This window comes from Sapajus apella, unplaced genomic scaffold (assembly GCF_009761245.1).
Source record: "Sapajus apella isolate SASKATOON/1434 unplaced genomic scaffold, GSC_monkey_1.0 scaffold218, whole genome shotgun sequence".
NCBI lineage: Eukaryota > Metazoa > Chordata > Mammalia > Primates > Cebidae > Sapajus > Sapajus apella.
In genome coordinates, this window is record NW_022437158.1 from 204,712 (window position 1) to 226,151 (window position 21,440).

At 61.5% G+C, this 21,440-nt stretch overlaps 2 protein-coding genes across 4 annotated transcripts in view; both read left to right on the plus strand.

Moving 5' to 3' along the window:
• ULK1 (unc-51 like autophagy activating kinase 1) overlaps positions 1 to 12,334 on the plus strand; it is a 54,019-nt gene extending 41,685 nt beyond the window's left edge. Inside the window, exons 11-30 of the mRNA XM_032270897.1 lie at positions 174 to 232; positions 306 to 388; positions 608 to 658; positions 1,059 to 1,147; positions 1,902 to 2,049; positions 3,138 to 3,198; positions 3,407 to 3,496; positions 3,976 to 4,101; positions 4,631 to 4,779; positions 4,886 to 4,972; positions 5,294 to 5,562; positions 5,802 to 5,995; positions 6,365 to 6,474; positions 6,550 to 6,693; positions 7,544 to 7,719; positions 7,935 to 8,107; positions 8,208 to 8,326; positions 8,656 to 8,813; positions 10,297 to 10,432; positions 10,502 to 12,334. Of these exons, the coding sequence (XP_032126788.1) occupies positions 174 to 232; positions 306 to 388; positions 608 to 658; positions 1,059 to 1,147; positions 1,902 to 2,049; positions 3,138 to 3,198; positions 3,407 to 3,496; positions 3,976 to 4,101; positions 4,631 to 4,779; positions 4,886 to 4,972; positions 5,294 to 5,562; positions 5,802 to 5,995; positions 6,365 to 6,474; positions 6,550 to 6,693; positions 7,544 to 7,719; positions 7,935 to 8,107; positions 8,208 to 8,326; positions 8,656 to 8,813; positions 10,297 to 10,432; positions 10,502 to 10,557 (2,478 nt within the window). The 3' untranslated portion in view covers positions 10,558 to 12,334. The remainder of the gene's footprint in view (positions 1 to 173; positions 233 to 305; positions 389 to 607; positions 659 to 1,058; positions 1,148 to 1,901; positions 2,050 to 3,137; positions 3,199 to 3,406; positions 3,497 to 3,975; positions 4,102 to 4,630; positions 4,780 to 4,885; positions 4,973 to 5,293; positions 5,563 to 5,801; positions 5,996 to 6,364; positions 6,475 to 6,549; positions 6,694 to 7,543; positions 7,720 to 7,934; positions 8,108 to 8,207; positions 8,327 to 8,655; positions 8,814 to 10,296; positions 10,433 to 10,501) is intronic.
• A 5,724-nt stretch (positions 12,335 to 18,058) lies between these two features.
• PUS1 (pseudouridine synthase 1) overlaps positions 18,059 to 21,440 on the plus strand; it is an 18,790-nt gene continuing 15,408 nt past the window's right edge. For 2 of the 3 annotated variants that reach the window (XM_032270871.1, XM_032270873.1), the window contains exons 1-2: positions 18,059 to 18,478; positions 18,571 to 18,802. In XM_032270871.1, the coding sequence (XP_032126762.1) occupies positions 18,405 to 18,478; positions 18,571 to 18,802 (306 nt within the window). In that variant the 5' untranslated portion in view covers positions 18,059 to 18,404. The remainder of the gene's footprint in view (positions 18,479 to 18,570; positions 18,803 to 21,440) is intronic. The other variant, XM_032270872.1, reaches the window with a different exon arrangement.

The window sequence follows — 21,440 nt, forward strand, 5'->3', positions numbered from 1 at the left end:
TCCGGGGGTGCGGAGGACCGGGCTTCGGTGTCCCCCAGGGAGGGTGCGCCGGTGGGAGGCGGGGCGGTCACCCCGAGAGCCTATAGCGCCCACCGCGCCTGCACCTGGAGCAGTGAGCGGGGTGCCCGCCGGGTGCCACCCGCGACCCCGCTCAGGCCGCCCTGTCCCCGCAGGCCAGCAGCCCGCAGGACCTGCGCCTGTTCTATGAGAAGAATAAGACGCTGGTGCCCACGTAAGCGCGCCCCCCCGCCCCTCCCCGCGGGTCTCCCCGGCCGGCCCTGCCCACACCAGCCTCCTCTCCCCAGCATCCCACGGGAGACCTCAGCCCCGCTGCGCCAGCTACTCCTGGCCCTGCTCCAGCGCAACCACAAGGACCGCATGGACTTCGGTGAGCTCCGCTCCCTCCGTGTTTGCTGCTGTGGCCGCGCGCTTCGCCCCAGCCCCGCGTGCACGCTGCGCTTCTGGACAGCCAGCGCTGGCGGGGGCTTCACGTGCTCCATCTCCCCGGGACAGGGGCCCCGCAGCCGCTGGAGCTCCGTCCCTGGGGAGGTGGGGCCTGGGGTCAGAGTCGGGTCCTCCTGAGGCCTCACTCTCCTTTCTCCTGCAGATGAGTTTTTCCATCACCCTTTCCTCGACGCCAGCCCCTCAGTCAGGAAGTGTGAGTTCCCTGGGTCTTGGGGGCTCGGGAGGGGTCTGCACACCTTCCTCCCTGGTCTGGTTAGACCCTGAGTATGGGGCAGAGGGAGCAGCCCTTGAGCTGAAGCTGGATCCCAGGGAGGGCAGGGCACCCAGCTTCTTGATCTGCTGCAGCGGGAACCCCAAGGCCAGGGGCAGGCCTGGTGCCACAGGCTTGGGAGGGCATGGGGATGCGGTGTAGGAGAGGCTGGTGCTGCCCTGTGACAGCCGTGGGTGCCTCAGGAGGAGCCTCGCACCCTCCTGCAGCTCGGGGTGCAGCGGGAGGTGGAGGGGATGTGGTGGAGTTGGTCCAGTCTGTGGGTTGGCTCGAGGGTGAGGAGGGGATGGGATGGCACAGACTGATCTACGCCCTTTTCTCTCAGCCCCACCTGTGCCTGTGCCCTCGTACCCAAGCTCTGGGTCTGGTAGCAGCTCCAGCAGCAGCTCCACCTCCCACCTGGCCTCCCCGCCGGTGAGTTGCTGCCCCAGGGGCCTGACAGCTTCTCCCTCCACTCAGCAGTCAGGGGCTCCAGCCCTGGGCCGTCCATCTGCCCATCTGAACAAGCGCCTGGCTCTCGGGCGTGATGTTTGTGGCTGGTGGTGATGAGTTCATGACTGGGCTTTCCTGGCCTGGCCCCCTCTTCTGTGACCGGACCGGACCTCTGAGCTTCCTTGTCCGCCTGTTGATAGCCAGACGCTCAGATGTGGCGAGGGGAGTGTGGCCCTCCGCAGAGTGGCCCTGGGACACATGGGGCTTCAGCCACCACCACGTGGATGGTGTGTGCTGGGCCTTAGCATGGCGCTGGCCTCAGAGCAGGGCCCACCAGTGGTGGCAGAGGCCGCCACACTGGACACGCCCTCCCACAGCACCTGTTTTCTTGGCTGTGCAGATGGACAAGTGAGGTGCAGAGAGCAGGTGGTGAACAACTCCCCAAAACAGGGCCTTCCAGAACGGCCGGGAGCCGAGGGCTTCTACCCACCCAGGCTGCATGGTGGGAGGGCTCGTCAGGGGACTGTCCTTATAAGCTCAAAGGCTGGCCTGTGGGTGGAGTCTTCTGGAAGCACAGGAGAGCAGAGCTCCAGGAAGAAAGACACACCCAGCCCTTCTCAGCCCAAGCACCCTGATCTTTACTGGGGTTCTGGGCTATTCCGAAGGAGGGGAGATCTGCTCTTCTGAGTATCTGGGTCCCTGAGCCCTGCTCACCAGCCCCTCCGTTGACCCCCAGTCCCTGGGCGAGATGCAGCAGCTACAGAAGACCCTGACCTCCCCAGCTGACGCCACCGGCTTCCTGCACAGCTCCCGGGACTCTGGCGGCAGCAAGGACTCCTCTTGTGACACAGATGACTTCGTCATGGTCCCCGCGCAGTTTCCAGGTCAGGGCTCAGAGGTGCCCCTGAGGTGCAGGGAGCGTGCATTGCGCTTATTGGGCGTACCGTGTAGCCCATCTCCTCTCACGGGCAGTCAGGACGGGCTCCTGGGTGCACCAGCATCAGCTCAGCTTGGTTGGAGAGGCCGTCTCTGGGGAATCAAAGCCGGGTCCTCCCAGTGGTCGGCCAGAGGCCGTAGGCCTGGCTCCCCAGGCAGCGCTGCTCTTCTGGTTGGGTGGTGGCTGCTTGCCTCACGCCCCTCCCTCCTGCCGCCGTGTATCTCCTGCTTGCTTCCCAGCAGCTCTTGCTGCCCCCACACCCTGCAGATGGGTTTATTCCTTAGCATTTTGGGACCCTCTCCTCCATAGTGTCCAGGGACTGCCCACGTGTTTGTTGAATGAAGGTGCCTGAACTTTTGGAGCAGGCCTGGGGCCTGTGGCTCCTCCGAGGGCCCTGCAGTCTGTCCCTGGATGTCCTAAAGCTCCTGGAGGTCTGGGCTGGCACTGGCCCCCGTGTCCACCAGGGACACAGTGACTTACGCAGAGCCCTCTGCATCTCCCGTCAGCTTGGCTCCTACGGGGGTGGTGAGGCCTGAGCCAGGCCCCAGACAGACCCGGGGATGGACCCGGGGAGGGCCTTGACCCTTTGCCAGCTTTCAGGGCAACAAGAAGACGGGGACCAGGGGCAGACCAGAGCCTCTTTGGGGGCGGGAACCTATGCATTCCTGGAGGGGGTTGGGCCCAGACTAAGAGCTGTGGATGCTTGACCTCCCCCACCCGTCCTAGAGTCTGTTGAAGGCTGGAGGGCAGGGGCCCAGAGGCCTCTGGGGCGGAGGACACGGGAGACAGGAAGCACAGTTCAAGTGTGGAGAAAGGGAGGCAGGTGGTGCTCTGGTCTCCCGGGGCTGGCCTGGCACTGGCAGGGAGGATGTAGCCTGGACATGCCGCCCCGGCTCTGCACCCTGCAAGGCTGCTGTCCACGCTGAGGGCCTGCAAGGTGGAGTGTGTGCGGGGGTCCAACAGGGACCCCCAGTGGTGTGGGGGGGCCTGGGCAGGCTGTAAGGGCTCCAGGCCCAGCCTTGTTTTCCCCTGCAGGTGACCTGGTTGCTGAGGTACCCAGTGCCAAGCCCCCGCCAGACAGCCTGATGTGCAGTGGGTGAGCCGCCCATCCCTCAGCCCTGTATCTTAGAGGAGAAAAGCTGGTCTTGGAGGTGGCCCATGCTACCCGTGCCTGGAGTCATCAGGCAGCTTGGGGAGGGATGACACTGCCGAGTCCACGGCAGGTGGGACTGGTGGGGCGCAGGGCAGGCTGAGCTCTGTGCCGCACGTGGCTTGAAAATGCCCTTGGCATCCCTTCTCCACAGGAGCTCGCTGGTGGCCTCTGTGGGCCTGGAGAGCCATGGCCGGACCCCATCTCCATCCCCACCCTGCAGCAGCTCCCCTAGTCCCTCAGGGTAAGCAGGGCCCAGGCAGGGTGGGTGGGGCTGTGAGCAGCCCTCCAGCTGGAGGTTGGGCCGCCCGTGTCGAGGCGCCCCTGCCTTCTCCGGGCCTCGCAGGACTGCAGGGTCTGCGGGGTCGTCCTGCAGAAGCGACTGTAGTGGGGGGCGTATTGACGTAGGTGAGTGAGGACCAACCAGGGGTGCCAGGACCAGCACAGCCCTATTGCAGCCCCTGAGCCTGTAGGGCCAGCAACGCTCAGGGCGGCCTCCCACTGGCTGGGTCACACCGGGAGTCCAGGTGGGGTGCAAGCGCCGCCGTGCTGGTGTGTGTAGAGGCACAGAGGCCGGCTCTTCAGACCTGGCATGGAGCCCAGGGTGACCTCTGTCCTAGCTTGCAAGTCTGGGCTTAGGCTTTCTTCCGGCGGCCCAGCTTCATGACCTCACCCTCTTGTGACCCCAGTGTCTGTCGTGACCCTGATCTCTCTCTGCCACAGCCGGGTCGGCCCGTTCTCCAGCAGCAGGTGTGGCGCCTCGGTCCCCATCCCGGTCCCCACGCAGGTGCAGAACTACCAGCGCATCGAGCGAAACCTGCAGTCACCCACCCTGTTTCAAACACCTCGGTGAGTGCGGGGTCCCCGGTAGCCAGGCGCGGCCCAGGGGCGTGTGTGGCCGGAGTCCTTCCACGGCTCCCATGGAGGGACCAGGTGGCCGTGCATGTGCGGCTGTGCGGGCTGCGCACCGTGCACTCAGCACCGCCGTTCACTCTGTTGCTTTCCTGGCTTTCTAAAGTTATTTTGACAGTTTTCTGATTGCCAAAACGTCTTGAGCTGATAAAATCAATATTGACTTTGGCCCGTTTTAACAGAAGTAAACGGTGGGAGGGAAGGGTACCTTTCTTTGAACTCACAGAAGGCTGTGTGGGCCAGTGGGTGTCTGACAGGGGGCGGAGACTTAGGTGAGGGTGACTTGGGTTGGCGCCCTGGGCAGGAATGCTAAGGGGTAATCTCCTCCCACACACCCACTGTGTGGCCAGTTACTTGGACGGAGTGCAGCAGAGGGTGAGCCATCTGTCAGCACTGTAGCCACTTGGCGTGGCATGGGGCCCTGGGCTGCTGGGGCCTTCCCTCCTAATATCTGCCTTGTCCCCAGGTCCTCTGCCATCCGCAGGTCAGGTAGCACCAGCCCCCTGGGCTTTGCACGGGCTAGCCCTTCACCCCCTGCCCACGCTGAGCATGGAGGCGTCCTGGCCAGGAAGATGTCCCTGGGTGGAGGCCGGCCCTTCACACCATCCCCTCAAGGTGCGCCTGCAGGCGGGGCCTGGGAAGGGGCGTCTGTGGGCAGTGGGGGAGGAGGCACGCTGTCTCTGTCCCAGCTTGACTCTGGCAGCTCTCTCTCTGCCCCAAGTTGGAACCATCCCTGAGCGGCCAGGCTGGAGCGGGACGCCCTCCCCACAGGGAGCAGAGATGCGTGGTGGCAGGTCCCCTCGTCCAGGTAGGTGCAGTCTGCAGGTGTGGGGTGGGGAGGCCAGGCCTCCCTTGCTCGGGTGTTCGTTCTGGTCTAAAGTCCTTGCTTTTTCCGAGTAGAAAGGAGTGGGAAGGAAGCTCATGGAACAGAAGCCAGCTGCCTCTCCAGCTCCTGGCTATGCTAGCTGGGCAGGCTGCTCAGCCCCTCTGTGCTGGCTGGGGTCAGGTGTAACAGTGGGCTTTAGAGCTCGGCTACCCCAAGGGGCCTCCATGTAGCAGCAAAGGGATTGTCCAGGGCTGGGTCCCTAGACCGGGAGTCGGAGGCAGTGAGAGGCCTGTCTCTCTCTAGGCTCCTCTGCGCCTGAGCACTCCACCCGCACTTCCGGGCTGGGCTGCCGCCTGCACAGCGCCCCCAACCTGTCCGACCTGCACGTTGTCCGCCCCAAGCTGCCCAAACCCCCCACGGACCCCCTTGGAGCCGTGTTCAGCCCTCCACAGGCCAGCCCTCCCCAGCCATCCCACGGGCCACAGTCCTGCCGGAACCTGCGGGGCTCACCCAAGCTGCCTGACTTCCTGCAGCGAAACCCCCTGCCCCCCATCCTGGGCTCCCCCACCAAGGTAACGGGCACTGCCGTGTGTGTGCCAGGGGCACAGAGCCCTGGGGAAGAGACGGGTGAGGGTGGCCAGTCCTGAACAAAGACCAAGGGAGGCAGCTCTGTGCCTTTGACCCCCTCCGGGGCTCACGCTCAGGCCGCTCCCACGTGCCTTGCTGGTTTCCGCAGATGCAGCTGCCTCCCCCAGGCACTGAGCCCCAGGGCTTCAGATGGGTTAGACTCACCCCATCTCTGTTCTCCTAGGCTGTGCCCTCCTTCGACTTCCCAAAGACTCCCAGCTCCCAGAACCTGCTGGCCCTCCTAGCCCGGCAGGGCGTGGTAATGACACCCCCTCGAAACCGGACGCTGCCCAATCTCTCTGAGGTGGGACCCTTCCATGGTCAGCCGCTGGGCCCTGGCCTGCGGCCAGGCGAGGACCCCAAGGGTCCCTTTGGCCGGTGAGTTGGGGAGATAGGCCTTGGACGGGCTCCGGATGCACTGACCCCACCCCCCTGCATTGTCCTGCTGTGTACTTCCGGTGGGGGGGGCGCAGGAAAAGCCTGGTCCCCACCCTCCCGTGGGTACCCAGTGTGGCTGGGTGCCAGAGAGGCTGGCCCACCTGTGGCTGGGCCTAGGCCCCAGCAGGCTCCATCCTGAGCTTCGGCATGCCTGCCCGTAAGCCAGGGTGACCGGAGCGCTCCTGCCTCCCAAGGTGGCGAGGGGCCTGTGCATCATATGTGTCTGGCCTGCAGAGGGTCCCCTCAAGGCCCAGTTAGGGTGGGGTGGGGCGGGCCGGGCCTCCAGCATGGCCCCATACCCTCCCACAGGTCTTTCAGCACGAGCCGTCTCACCGACCTGCTCCTGAAGGCGGCGTTTGGGACACAAGCGCCAGACCCTGGCAGCACAGAGAGCCTGCAGGAGAAGCCCATGGAGATTGGTGTGTGGGCGGGGCTCGGAGGCTGTGGGGGGAGGGGCATCCAGGACGCTCCTGAGACCCTCCTTGCTCCCCCAGCACCCTCAGCTGGCTTTGGAGGGAGCCTGCACCCAGGAGCCCGTGCTGGGGGTGCCAGCAGCCCCGCCCCCGTAGTGTTCACCGTGGGCTCCCCCCCGAGTGGGAGCACGCCACCCCAGGCACCCCGCACCAGAATGTTCTCAGGTGAGGGCTGGCTGAGCTGAGGCCCTGTCCCTTTTGGGGTGATGGCAGCACCCTAGGGGAGGGGGGTGTCAACTTGGGTCACTGGACTGTGGTCCCCCAGACCAGAGCCTAGGGGTGTCTGAGGAAGCAGCTCAGGCCCGAGAAACCCACACTCTGTCTCCCCATATGCAAAATGGATGTGGTTCTGGTACCCCCCTTCAGGCCTTCCCTGCTCCTCAACCTGTGAGTGAAAGGTGCTCATTGCCATTTACGCCCAAAACAAGCTGAGCAGGGATGGTGTCTGGATTGTGGGCTATGCTGTGTTGGGCAGGAGTCGCTCTGATGGGCACAGACCACACAGACAGGTGTGCCCTCGGTTCCCCAGCCAATGGTGTTGGGGCGCTCTGGGCCTGGGGCCTGGCTGGGTTGCCACTGTGGATTCTGCCTGTGGAGGGCTGGTCTTCTGGGGGTCTGATCCTGGCCAGAGACTGCCATTGCTAGGGTCACCTCTCAGCTCCATAATGAGAGTGGGGGCTGCCTTTCCTTTTGAGTTCCTTTCGGCCCTTAGGCCCACCTGTGGGGCACAGTAGCACACCAGGCCACCCAACTACCCCATCCCAGACGGTGGCAGCTGCTTTCCTCCAGGCAGGTCTGACTGGGGGCCGGGATACCCAGAGGGTCCCTTGATGGGCACCGCAGCCCTTGGCCTGAGGTGGGGGCTGGGGACTTGGGGGCTGTGGTAAGTGGCTAGAGGTTGAGCAGGGGCTCTAGGAGCCTGCGGTGCTTCTGTTAGAGTGGAGCCTGGGGGCATGTGGGCCGTGGTGTCTGCTCGTTGAGACTTGCCCTGCCCCTGACTGCCTCCTCCCTGCAGTGGGCTCCGCTGGCTCCTCTGCCCGCCACCTGGGGCCTGGAGCCTGCAGTGAGGCCCCAGCCCCCGAGCTCTCTGCTCCAGGACGTGGCTGCAGCTTTGCCGACCCCATTGCTGCCAACCTGGAGGGGGGTGTGACCTTCGAGGCCCCCGACCTACCCGAGGAGACCCTCATGGAGGTGAGGGCTGGAGTGAGCAGAGGTTCCATTCTGGCTCGAGGGTGTGTGGGCCTTGCAGTCCCAGGGGTGTTGGGAGTGCCATGCCAGCTGCCCAGGCTGCAGCAGGGGAGGGGACCCTGCCCTGCCCCCCGCAAGGTGACATCAGCGAGTCTCAAGGGAGACAAGCCCCTCCTCAGCGGGGCAGCATGTGCTAGGCTGACAGCCACTTCCCACAGCAAGAGCACACGGAGATCCTTCACGGCCTGCGCTTCACACTGCTCTTCGTGCAGCACGTCTTGGAGATTGCAGCCCTGAAGGGCAGTGCCAGCGAGGCAGCCGGGGGTCCTGCGTACCAGCTGCAGGAGAGCGTGGTGGCCGACCAGATAAGCCTGCTGAGCCGAGAATGGGGGTGGGTGCTGGTGGGTGCTGGCGGGGCTGGCAGGGCAGGGCGGGTGATGGCCTGGGGGCCAGGAGCAGCCTGTCTCCTTCGATCTGCCTGCCGCCCCCAGATTTGCAGAGCAGCTGGTGCTGTACCTGAAGGTGGCCGAGCTGCTGTCCTCTGGTCTGCAGACAGCCATCGACCAGATCCGGGCCGGGAAGCTCTGCCTGTCGTCCACCGTGAAGCAGGGTGAGGACTGCCCACGCTCAGCCCACACGGCAGGCTGGGTAGGAGGCCCGCCTTGCAACTGTCTGGAGACAGGGTGACACGGAGGCTGCTCAAGCAGGCCCCAGCCGGGTGGGCAGCAGCCAGAAAGGGCAGTGCAGGGCCTTGGGGCCTGGCCCAGCGTGCAGAGCGCAGAGGCCATGGGGTCCGACGGTGCCCGGACAAGGTGCTGAGCCTGGCCACACACTGAAGGCCGCGGGAAGCCAGGGCTGTGGCAGGGAGGGAGGGACGTGACCACTGCAGCCTGCCCCGTGTCTGCTGCAGCCCGAGCTGACCGCCCTTGTCCTCTGCAGTGGTGCGCAGGCTGAATGAGCTGTACAAGGCCAGCGTGGTGTCCTGCCAGGGCCTGAGCCTGCGGCTGCAGCGCTTCTTCCTAGACAAGCAGCGGCTCCTGGACCGCATCCACAGCATCACTGCGGAGAGGCTCATCTTCAGCCACGCCGTGCAGATGGTATGGGATGGGCAGACACCAGCGGGGCACGGGCTGCAACTTCAGGCCGGCTGTCTCCACTGGGAGATGCCCACAGCTTGGTGAGACTTCGGGGGAGTCACTTCTGGAGGTCTCTGGAAGTGACGGCACGGTGCCCCCAGCAGGTGCTCAGAGCTCGTGCATGCTCACTTGCACATGTGCCCCGACCCGTGTGCGTCCTGCCATGCCTCACCCCAAGGCTCAGTTTCCCCAATTGTAAAACGAGAGACTTGGTCTTCAGGCCTTGCAGGCAGGTGTCAGTCTCCAGGCGTCAGTCACAGCCGGGCCAAGAGAACCTGTCTGGAAGTGTGGTGTCCTCAGGCCGCCCAGTGGCACTGCGAGCACAGGCTCCCTGCTTGGGTTCTGAAGAGCTGCCTCTGAGCTGGGGCCCTTTCTTTTTTTCTTGAGACAGAGTCTCTGTTGCCTGGTGGCACAGTCTTGGCTCACTGCAACCTCCAGCTCCCAGGTTCGAGCGATTCTCCTGCCTCAGCCTCCTGAGTAGCTGGGACTACAGGCACGCGCCACCATGCCCAGCTAATTTTTATATATTGTTTAGTAGAGACGGGGTTTCAGCATGTTGACCAGGATAGTCTTGATCTCTTGACCTTGTGATCTGCCCACCTCGGCCTCCCAAAGTGTTGGGATTACAGGTGTGAGCCACCGTGCCCAGCATTTTTTTTAAAAGAGAGGGTCTTCGCGATGGGAGGCTGGTGTCTGAGTCTTCTGACGTCCTGCCCAAGTGAACAGCTGCAACAGCCCCTCCTAGCCTGCCCCTCCTGAGGCTGCCCCAGAACCCGGGAGGGAGGTTGCTGTACAGGGGAGCACAGGGAATGGGAGACCCATCTGACGCTCAGCCCTAGCCCTCAGCCCACCTGCGGGGAGTTTACTGCCTGGGGATCCCCCTTGCCCATGCCTCCAGCTGCAAAACAATGCAATTGGCTTTTTTTTTTTTTTGGTCCAAAATAAAATCTCAGCTAGCTCAAAAAAAAAAAAAGAGAGGGTCTTGCTCTGCTGCCCAGGCTGAAGTATAGTGCAGCTGCTGTCTCCCGGGCTCGAGTGATCCTCTTGCCTCAGCCTCCCAAAATGCTGGGATCACAGGCATGAGCTCGTAAGTGTTTGAGTCTCCTTTTTAAAGAAAAATGATGCGTGTAGTAAAGACCCAGTCTGGGGAAAGTCAGCGCCTTCTGCCCCTGCTTCCCCGCCAGGCTGGCCAGGCAGCCGCAGTAATGACCCTGAGCAGCAGGCACTGTTGTCCTGGGGTGGGGCCAATAGCGCCAGCCGCGGTCATCCGGTTCCAGGCCCTGTGGCCAGACCCTGTACACAGCAGGCGGCATCAGCGCCCGTGCCCCCACGTTGCTGCCCTGAGCGCCTGTCTGCCACCCTGGGTGCTGCCGTGGGTGCAGGGAAGCCCTCGCGGGAGGGCGTGGGTGGGCGGTCCCTGTGCAGCCTCTGCCCTCACCCCCAGGTACAGTCGGCCGCCCTGGACGAGATGTTCCAGCACCGCGAGGGCTGCGTGCCGCGCTACCACAAGGCCCTGCTGCTGCTGGAGGGGCTGCAGCACATGCTCTCGGACCAGGCCGACATCGAGAACGTCGCCAAGTGTGAGTGCCACGCCAGGCAGGGGGCTGGGGGCTCTGGGCGTCTCCTTCATGCTCCCTCTCCCTTCGCAGGCAAGCTGTGCATTGAGCGGAGACTCTCAGCGCTGCTGACTGGCATCTGTGCCTGACCTTTCTGGCCTGGCTGGGCTCCGGGTTCTGCTGAGACCTGCAGGGTGGGCTCCGTGTGCTGGCGGGACTCCTCAAGACAAACCCATGGTAGCGATCGCTGGTGCCGAGCCCTGCCCGGGGCCCCACGGACCGTCAGCCTGCCAGACTTCCTGCAGGTCACGTGGCGAAACCAGCAGATCAGGAGCCACACAGCTTGCGGGGCTCTCCCATCTTTTGCAGGTGGGGATCACAGAACTTCTGCTCCTCCAGCTGCCTGGCACAGCAGGCATGGTTGCCACCACCCTCTAGCCCCAGGGCAGCGCCAGAGGACAGGCAAAGGGCCTGAGACCGCTGCCGACTCGAAGCCAAAGCGAGCTCCTGCTCAGGCCAGGTCAGCAGTCGCTGTGCCCAGGAAGAGCCTGCGGCCTCGGCATCCCCGTCTCCAGGAGCCTCTCCCTCCGAGACATCCACCCAGCTTTGTCAGCCACTGAGCACTTTATGCAGATGAGAGACAGAGTCTGGACCTCACCAGGGACTGCTGGGCAGCGATTCCTGGCAGTGGCCTGGTGTTTGTACATAACACATACGTGGACACATACGCCAGGGCCTCCAAGCCTGAACACTGGCCACAGAGCTGCCCTGGCCTGGACCTCGGGAGGAGAACGGGCTCTGGGCGAGTGGGGCCATGCGCTGGAGGGAGAGGCGCTGCTTTTTTCAGGTGCTTCTCCGGGGACCGGCAGCAGAGGCACCGCGCTCTCTAAGCCCTGGAACGTCTTGTCGTTTCTCACACTTTATTCCTAAAATGTGTCTTATTTTTATGCAGCTCATTTTTTCTTTAATGGAGAAAACTTGTAGGTGTTTAAGAATTGGTTTTGGGAGGGTGAGGACCGGGTCAGGTTAGAGGCAGAGGTGCAGGGGTGTGTGTGGAGGGTGGGTGAGGCTGCTCTGTGCATACCTGTGTCGGTGGCTGTCCCCTGCCCTCTCCCTGTGGCAGCAGCAGGACAGGTGTGTGCCCAGCACCCTCCCCACCTGGGCCTGGGGGCAGATGAGGGGAAGACTTCAGAAAAAGTAAAATATGCAAAAGCTCCCTTCCAGCTTTGACAGTTTTGATGTCAGCTCCTTGGCAGGGTAGGCCTGATGACAGCCCTGTCCCTGCTTGCCTCGGCCTTGCCCAGGGCCACCGATGGTGTCCGCAGAGAGGCCGGCCTTTCGGGTTCCAGGCGGGCATGCGCTGCAGACCTCGCCTGGGCTCCCCTGGTCTGCCCAGCCCTCGGTCAGCCTTGCCTGAATCTACTTGAATGAATCCCCGGTCTGTGGGAGGCAGCGGTGGGGCCATGGACCCATGCGGGGGTTCCAGGGTCACACGCCACGTAATAGACAAAAATACACACACGTGTGTTTTTCTTTGCAATACTTGAAATATTGCCACTGTGCTTGGACTTCGAAGAAGAAAACCCCCGTGACTTCTTCCTCATCACCCTGATGGCTTTATTCTCACATTGTGGGGCATGTTCGTATTTATTGCTTCATGGCTGACTGGAATCCCGAGTCCTGGGAAGCTGGCACTGCGGGGATCCTGCCCGGGGCCCTGGTCCTCTGGCTTCCATCGCGGCCGCGTGTGCGTGCGTCCGAGCAGGTTCTGGGTGCCTCGACTCAAGAACGCTGCCACTGGTTGTATGTCCTCCACCTGGTCATGCTGGACCATTTGTCAATTTTAAAGGAAATTTTGTGTGATTTCCTGCCCTTTGCGTTATATTGTGTAATATCAATTTAAGGAAATAAACCTTTGAAATTGTTGGGCTCGTGTCACCAGTTGTCTGGGTTGGCTTGTCACTGTTTTCAGGGTTCTGTCATTTTCTTCCTCAGCTGAGGCACAGGAGCCCCAGGGCTCTGCATGAGTGCCCACAGTGGCTGGATACAGCCCCAGGGCAGAAGCTGGATGTGCTGGGGCACAGGGCAGACCCTTGTGCTGTGGGAAGGCTCTCCCGCCAGGTCGGGGGTCCTGAACAGGGTGAACAGACCGGGGGCAGGGCACCGGCTTTGGGAAGCTTTGAGCACCTTTTTTCTTTGGAAACAGTCGCTCTGTCGGGCTGGAGTGCAGTGGTACCATCTCGGCCCACCGCAACCTCCACCTCCCTGGTTCAAGTGATTCTTCTGCCTCTGCCTTCCTAGTAGCTGGGATTATAGGTATATACCACCACGCCCAGCTAATTTTTGCATTTTATTTTATTTATTTTTTTTTTTTGAGACGGAGTTTCGCTATTGTTGCCCAGGCTGGAGTGCAATGGCGCGATCTCGGCTCACCACAACCTCCGCCTCCCGGGTTCAGGCAATTCTCCTGCCTCAGCCTCCTGAGTAGCTGGGACTACAGGCACGCGCCACCATGCCCAGCTAATTTTTTGTAGTTTTAGTAGAGACGGGGTTTCACCATGTTGACCAGGATGGTCTTGATCTCTTGACCTCGTGATCCACCCGCCTCGGCCTCCCAAAGTGCTGGGATTACAGGCTTGAGCCACCGCGCCCGGCCTAATTTTTGTATTTTAATAGAGACGGGGTTTCACCATATTGGCCAGGCTGGTCTTCAACTCCTGACCTCGTGATCCGCCCCCTCGGCCTTCCAAAGTGCCAGGGTTACTGGTATGAGCCTAACCGGCCTGGGCACCGGCTTTCACTCCTGTGGAAGCTTCGGCCAGTTCGTTTCACTGTTCCCTTGGAGCAGCTGGGCCTCCAGGGCAGTCGCCTTGTGGTTTTGATTTGCATTTCCCCAGGGGTCCTGACGTTGAGCATCACAGGTACTTGGTGGCCATTTGTGTGTCTGTGGAGGAACATCTAAATCCTTTGTCCTTTTTTGTTTTGGGACAGTCTCCGTCTGTCACCGAGGTCGAGGTCGGAGTGCAGTGGCGCAAACAGTCGCTCTGTCGGGCTGGAGTGCAGTGGTACCATCTCGGCCCACCGCAACCTCCGCCTCCTGGGTTCAAGCGATTCTCCCGCCTCAGCCTCCCAAATAGCTTGGACTACAGGCACGAGCTACCACGCCTGGCTAATTTTTTGTATTTTTAGGAGAGACGTGGTTTCATCATGTTAGGATGGTCTTGATCTCCTGACCTTGTGATCCGCCTGCTTCGGGCTCCCAAAGTGCTGGGATTACAGGTATGAGCCACGTGCCCCGCCTTTTGTTCTGTTTTGGTTTTTTTAGTTGAAGTGGTACAGTCTCGGCTCACTGCAACCTCCGCCTCCTGGGTTCAAGCAATTCTTCTGCCTCAGCCTCCCGAATAACTTGGACTAGAGGCACGCGCCACTGCGCCCGGATAATTTTTTGTAGTTTTAGTAGAGACGGTGTTTCACCATGTTGGCCAGGCTGGTCTTGAACTCCTGTAGGGTTTGCATTTTTTTTTTTTTTTTTGAGACAGAATTTCACTCTTGTTACCCAGGCTGGAGTGCAATGGTGCGATCTCGGCTCACCGCAACCTCCGCCTCCCGGGTTCAGGCAATTCTCCTGCCTCAGCCTCCTGAGTAGCTGGGATTACAGGCACGTGCCACCATGCCCAGCTAATTTTTTGTATTTTTTTAGTAGAGACGGGGTTTCACCATGTTGACCAGGATGGTCTCGATCTCTTGACCTCGTGATCCACCCGCCTCGGCCTCCCAAAGTGCTGGGATTACAGGCTTGAGCCACCGCGCCCGGCCTGCATTTTTTAAACTACATATTGTTTACATTAGATAAAAATAACTTGCTAAAATCTGCCAACCCTAATGAAAGAAGTAAGAGAAGTGAAAGTTCATTGAGAGGCCAGTGTTCTCGAGGAAGAGGAGGTGGAGACCTTGGTGTCTGAGTCCCAGGAGGCGCTGCTTCCAAACGGAGCGAACAGCTGCACTCAGCATTGGTGTGGAGAAGCAGCTGCCAGGCTGTGGGCGCATTGGTCCTCCTGGTTCGTCCGTACGTAAAGAAATGCCCAGACAGTCACTGCAAACGGAGTTTTGTTCGTGTGAACATTGTCTAGAGCAGCTTTCTATCTGTAGGAAAACAGCAGAAAGTACGGACACGTCTGCCCTCTTCCCGTCAGTAACACGTTATTTTCGTGGGGTGCCTTTGTCACTGCTATTTAACTCAATATTCATATTTTAGATGTTTAAAAATCATGGACACTTATAATACCACAGGTTCTGTATTACCCCCCTGAAGCCTGTAGTTCACATCATGGGGTCACTCTGGGCTTTGCAAAGGTGTCACGCCACACATCCCCCTGACGTTCTCTGGGCTCCACCTGTTCCCCTCTCCCCGATAGCTGCACTGCTGGCCCCTGGTCTTCCTGTCCTCATAGTTGTTCGTCTTTCAGAATATCCTGTTGTTGGAATCATGCATTATGCCCATGGCCTGGGAGCTCATTCCCCACCCCCCTTTTTTTGAGACAGTCTCGCTCTGTTGTCCAGGCTGTAGAGAAGTGGCAGGAACTCCGCTCACTGCAACCTCCACCTCCCAAGGTTTAAGTGATTCTTGTGCCTCAGCCGCCTGAGTAGCTGGGATTACAGGTGTGAGCCGCCCCAGCCAGCCCGGCCAATTTATGTATTTTTAGTAGAGACAGGTTTTGCCATTGGCTAACTTGAAAAATGCAGGAATGCAGTTATACCTGCAGATGGTGCCGTTCGGGGGAAAGAGCCGGTGTGAAGGGTCGCAGACGTGGAATGCGGCCTCCACAGATAGACGAGGGCTGGGGGTTAGGCTGTTTACCAGGGCAGGGGGTGCGGAGAGGAAGGGGGCCTGGCCTTGAAAGCAGAGAGCAAAGAGCCAGGATGCTGAGCAGGTCAACCCTTCAAAGAAGAACTCTTTATTTTTTTGAGACTGGGTCTCACTCTGTTGACCAGGCTGGAGTGCAATGGCAGGATCTCGGCTCACTGCAACCTCTGCCTCCTGGGTTCAAGTGATTCTTCTGCCTCAGCCTCCCGAGTAGCTGGGACTACAGGTGCACACCACCATGCCTAGCTAATTTTTGTATTTTTAGTAGAGATGGAGTTTCAGGCTTGGCATGGTGGCTCACGCCTGTACTCACAGCACTTTGGGAGGCTGATGCGGCCTAACCTGACCAACATGGTGAAACCCCAGCTCTACTAAAAATACAAAATTAGTTGGGCATGGTGGCGCGTGCCTGTAATCCCAGCCACTTGGGAGGCTGAGGCAGGAGAATCGCTTGAACCCTGGGAGGCAGAGGATGTGGTGAGCCGAGATTGTGCCACTGCACTCCAGTCTGGGCACCAAGAGCAAAACTTTACCTCAAAGAAAAAAAAAAAAAAGAGGTTTCACCATATTGGCCAGGCTGGTCTCCAACTCCTGACCTCATGATCAACCTGCCTCAGCCTCCCAAAGTGCTGGGATTAGAGAGGGGAGCCACCAGGCCTGGACAGAGCTATTTTTATATCTAAGAGGCAGGTTGGTCTCAAACTCTTGGCCTCAAGTGATCCGTCTGCCTGGCCTCCCAAAGCGTGGGGATTACAGGCGTGAGCCACCGCGCTCGGCCTCGTTTCTTTTTAGGGCTGAATAGTATTCCACTGTCTGGAGGCACCACAGGGTTTCCGTTCACCTGCGGACACATCTCGGTTGCTTCTGCGTCTGGGCAGTGGAGAGTGAGGCTGCTGTCAAGTCTGTGTGCTGGAGCCAGGTGGTGAGGGTGGGCCCAGGGGAAGAGGCGGCGGTTGGGGGACTTCACCCCTGCCTGCACACAGCGGCCACGTGGGGGCAGGGCTCCCAGCCAGGGGACCAGGCCTTGGTGCCTGCACTGCCACAGAGCTGTGGCCCCCTGGGTGCCTGTCCAAATCCCCAGCCTCAGTTTACTCTCAGAGACCCGGGATGCAAGCTTGGCCAGCAGGGGGTATGGGAGCAGGGAACAGCTGTGGTCGGTAGGGGCCTCCATGTGTTATTCCTCCTTGTGGTGGCAGATAGACCTTCCCTCGCTCCTGGAGCCGGGGTGGTGGAGCGGCGCTCTCCTGGGGGGCCATTTAGCACAGGCGAGCCACCCTCCCACCTGGACAACTGCAGCACGCTCCTCGGCCACCAGCTCCTCACAAGCCCTGCGCAGCCCACTGAGCGCCCCTTAGGAAGGGGTGTCAGATCGGGTTCCCAGGGTTCCCATCTCAGAGCCAACGCCAAGTCGTCGGTGGCCCACGAGGCCCCACACGACCTGGCCCCGCACTCCTCGGTCCTCTTTTCCTATCAGTCCCTGGTATGCCCTGTGGCTTCTCCACCTGCAGACTGTAGGTGGGCACAGCGCCCGGGCCCCGCTGAGTCCGCAGCTGCAGGAGGCGGCGCAGCCCCTGGGGGGCGGAGTGGGGCGGCCACAGCCGGGCTGGCTCCTGCCTCCGCGCCCTGCGCGGCCGGGAGCGCGCTCTCCCCGCCACCTGCGGGGCTCGCTCCCCGAATTCAAGCATGTGGCTGGCTGCATCGTGGCCGCAGAGAGAGCACCAAGGATTCTGAGATTATGCCAGATTACCTGGGCGGGCCCAGGGTCACATGAGTTCGTCTAAGGGAAAGCGGGGGACAGGAGGGGACGCGTGGGAGAGGAGGCAAGGGAGCGGCGGGGCGGCGGCCACGCGTGGAATCCCAGCGCTTCGGGAGCAGAGGCGGGCGGATCGCTGGGGCTCAGCAGCTCGAGGCAGGCCCGCGCAGCACAGTGAGCCGGTCTTCAAAAAACAAAAAAGAGAGGCCACTTTTCAGGGGACCGCATTTCTCCAAAAAATAAGAAAAAATTAGCCGGGCGTGGTGGCGCGCGCCTGCGAGGACCGCCGGAGGCCGCGGGCGGAGGCTGCAGGGAGCGGGGACCCCCCACTGCCCGCCGGCCTGGGAACGGGGCGGGGCCGGGGCTGGGGCCGCACTAGGGCCGCACAGGGTGGGCGCCGCGGAGCGTCTGGGGGCCGAGCCCGTGGGAAGGGACGGCGCAGCGCGGCCGGTGCGGGGCCCGAGCCTCCCCTGGCCGCGGGGCGGGCGGCAGCACCCAGGAAGCGGCGGCGGCGGCGAATGCTGGAGGGTCTGGCGCCCCCGCCTCCAACACCCCAGTCCCCGCCCTAGCACCCAGTCCCCGCCCTAGCACCCAGTCCCCGCCCCAGCACCCAGTCCCCGCCCCCAGAGCCCCAGTCCCCGCCCCAGCACCCAGTCCCCGCCCTAGCACCCAGTCCCCGCCCCAGCACCCAGTCCCCGCCCCAGCACCCAGTCCCCGCCCCCAGAGCCCCAGTCCCCGCCCTAGCACCCAGTCCCTGCCCCAGCACCCAGTCCCCACCCCCAGAGCCCCAGTCCCCGCCCCAGCACCCAGTCCCCGCCCCAGCGCCCCGGTCCCCGCCCCAGCACCCAGTCCCCGCCCCCAGCACCCAGTCCCCGCCTCAGCGCCTCAGTCCCCGCCCCAGCACCCAGTCCCCGGCCCCATCCCGCCTCTTTTCCCTGAGAATTGTCCGCGCTCGGCCGCCGTCCCGCCGCTCGCTCCACTTCCGCCTTCGCCCACGTGGTCCGGCCCCGGCTCGGTCCGCCGCGTCGTGAGTGGGGTCCGGCCCGGCGCGCGCCTCTGTGGTTCGGGTGCGGGTGGCCCGGGCCTCCTCGACTCCCGGGGAAAGCCCGCCAGGCGGGGCGGGAGGTGAAGGGCCTGGGGAGGTCAGAGGGTAACCTGGGCGTCAGGGGACCTCGGAGCGGATCCGTCGGGGTGCCGGGCGGTCCAGGACGGCAGGGGCGGGGCTCGGGCGCGGGGTCCGGGAGGTCGGGGGTCAGCGGGAACGGGGCTCCGGCGTCAGGGTCCCCGAGGTCAGCGGTCGGCAGAGGTGCGGCCGGGGCCGGGGGTCAGGGGTCAGGGGTCAGGGGTCGGGCCGTGGCCCGCGCCCTCGTGGCCTGCGCATGGGCCTCCCGCTGCGCGCGCTGTTGGGAGCCTGCAGACCGTGGACCCTGCGCCTGGGACCGCGTCCACGCTGGTAATGACCGCGACGCCGGGCGACCCCGCCACCCAGCCCAGCCCGCCCCGCGCGGTGCCCGGCGGCCCCACCCACGCTGCCCCTCCCCGCAGCTCGCCGCGCATGGCCGGGAACGCGGAGCTGCCCTCCCCCGCCGGGTCTGCGCGCCCCCAGGACCGGAGGTCCCGCAGCGGCCGGGCCGGGGGCGTCCGCGTCTGGGAGGACGGGGAGCATCCGGCCAAGAAGCTCAAGAGCGGCGGGGACGAGGAGCGGCGCGGGAAGCTGCCCAAGCGCAAGGTCGTGCTGCTCGTGGCCTACTCGGGCAAGGGCTACCACGGCATGCAGGTGCGGCCGCCCGGGCAGCGGCGGGTCCCGCGGGGTGTCCTCGGCCTGCTGCACGCGGGCTCCTGCCGTCAGGCCCGGCCCGCCGCTAAGGTTCGCTGGCGGTGCGCCGCGGTCCTCGGCCCTGGGATGGGAGTGCTCACAGCACCTGCCAAACAGGGTGTGAAGTGAGCTAGGGGTGCTGATGCTCGGTGCTGAGAGCTCAGAAGAGCCCGCCGTCGTGTACAGCACGGGGACAGAGCTGAGGCAACTTGTGAGGATCCTCTACCCAGCCCCCCTCGTTTTCCGGAAGGTACAGGGTGTGGGTGCATTCAGGTAGACAGGTTTTTTTGTTTGTTTAATTGTTTGAGATGGAGTCTTGCTCTGTCGCCCGGGCTGGACTGCAGTGGCGTCAGGTCGGCTCACGCCAACCTCAGCCTCCTGGATTCAAGTGATTCTCTTGCCTCAGCCTCCAAAGCAGCTGGGACTACAGGTGCGCACCACCACACCCGGCTAGTTTTTGTATTTTTAGTAGAGACAGGGTTTCAGCATACTGGCCAGGCTGGCCTGGAACTCCTGACCTCATGATCCGCCTGCCTCGGCCTTCCAGAGTACCGGGATTACAGGCACGAGCCACCACGCCTGGCCATTTTTTTTCTTTGTGAGGCAGGTCTCCCTTCGTGGCTCAGGCTGGAGCGCAATGACGCATGCACGGCTCGCTGCCGTCTCCACCTCCTGGGCTCAAGGGATCCTCCCACCTCGGCCTCCTGAGTATGGAGCACTGTAAGGAAGTGCTCATCCCACAGCCTGGCTAATTTTAAAATTATTTATAGGAATGGGGTCTTGCTGTGTTGCACAGGCTGGTCTCTAAGTCCTGGGCTCAAGCGATCCTCCTGCCTCGGCCTCCCAGTGTTGTGATTACAGGTGTGAGCCACTGCGTCTGGCCTCAGGTAGACCTTCGTTTTGTTTTTTGTAGTTAACACTATGGCTTTGCCTTTGGGTCTGTGTTCTTTAAACGTCTTTAAACATATCCACAGTAAGAAGTTCATGCAGTGCACAGAGTGTCTGACTGAAATAAAAGATTAAGAAAATAATGTGTAACTTTGGCAGTTGTCGTAACAGCTTTTATGGTGAAAGTTATAAGTAATGGATTACTTTTTTTTTTTCTTGAGGCTAGAGTGCAGTGGTGGGATCTCGGCTCACTGCAACCTCTGCCTCCCAGGTTCCATTGATTCCTTTTTTTTTTTTTTTTTTTTTGAGACGGAGTTTCGCTCTTGTTACCCAGGCTGGAGGGCAATGGCGCGATCTCGGCTCACCGCAACCTCCGCCTCCCGGGTTCAGGCAATTCTCCTGCCTCAGCCTCCTGAGTAGCTGGGATTACAGGCACACGCCACCATGCCCAGCTAATTTTTGTATTTTTAGTAGAGACGGGGTTTCACCATGTTGACCAGGATGGCCTCGATCTCTTGACCTCGTGATCCACCCGCCTCGGCCTCCCAAAGTGCTGGGATTACAGGCGTGAGCCACCGCGCCCGGCCAGTTCCGTTGATTCTTGTGCCTCAGCTTCCCAAGTAGCCAGGACTACAGGTGCCCACTACCATGCCTGACTGATTTTTGTATTTTTAGTAGAGATGGGGTTTAACCATCGTGGTCAGGCTGGCCTTGAACTCCTGACCTCAGGTGATCCTCCTGCCTCAGTCTCCCAAAGTTCTGGAATTACAGGCGTGAGCTGACAGCCCAGCCAGCCGCTGTGCACTGCAGCCTCTGCCTCAGCCTCTTGAATAGCTGCGATTAAAAGCACACTGCCATGCCCAGCTAATTTTTTTTTTTTTTTTTTTGAGACAGGGTCTCCCTCCGTCACCCTGACTGGAGTGCAGTGGTGCACTGTTGTGTCACTGCACCCTCTAATTACCAGGTTCAAACAGTTCTCCAGCCTCAGGTGCTCGCCACCACACCTTGCTAATTTTTTTATTTTATTTTTGAGATGGAGTCCTGCTCTGTTGCCCAGGCTGGAGTGCAGTGGTGCGATCTCGGCTCACTGTAAACTCTGCGTCCCGGGTTCAAGTGACTCTCGTGCCTAAGCCTCCTAAGTAGCTGGGATTACAAGAATACACCTCTGTAGGGCTGAGGGCTCCACAGGGTCGTGGGGTGTCCCTTATGCTGTGCTGAGGCGCTGGATCCGAGAAATAAAGAGACAGGACACAGAAGTACAAGGAAAATGCAGCTGGGCTCAGGGGGCCACGCCATCTATGAGCAGAGTCAGGCAAGGCCCCGATTGTCCAGAAGCGTGAGTATTGATTGTGTATAGGTTAGGGGGCACGGCAGTGAGTGAAATCGTCTTTAAGGATAGTGATAGGGTTGTGAGCAATAAAACAAGGGGTCCACCCCCATTAGGTCACCTAGGCCAGGAGGTGGACAGTGCACAGCAAGGGGCCCGTTCCCACGAAGGCAAGGGCCGTGCGCAGTGAGGAGCGTGCAGTGTGCAGTACTTCTATCTATGGGCAAACTACTTCTAAGAAGATTTATAGGAGGATGCTTTAAGTCACACAGCAGTGACAGAGCTGTCAGGGTTACTGCCACCTTCTGGCAGCTTCTAGTGGGTTCTATGGGAAGACGCTTTTCAAGCAGCACAGTAGCAAGAGCTGATAAAGTTCACAGTCAC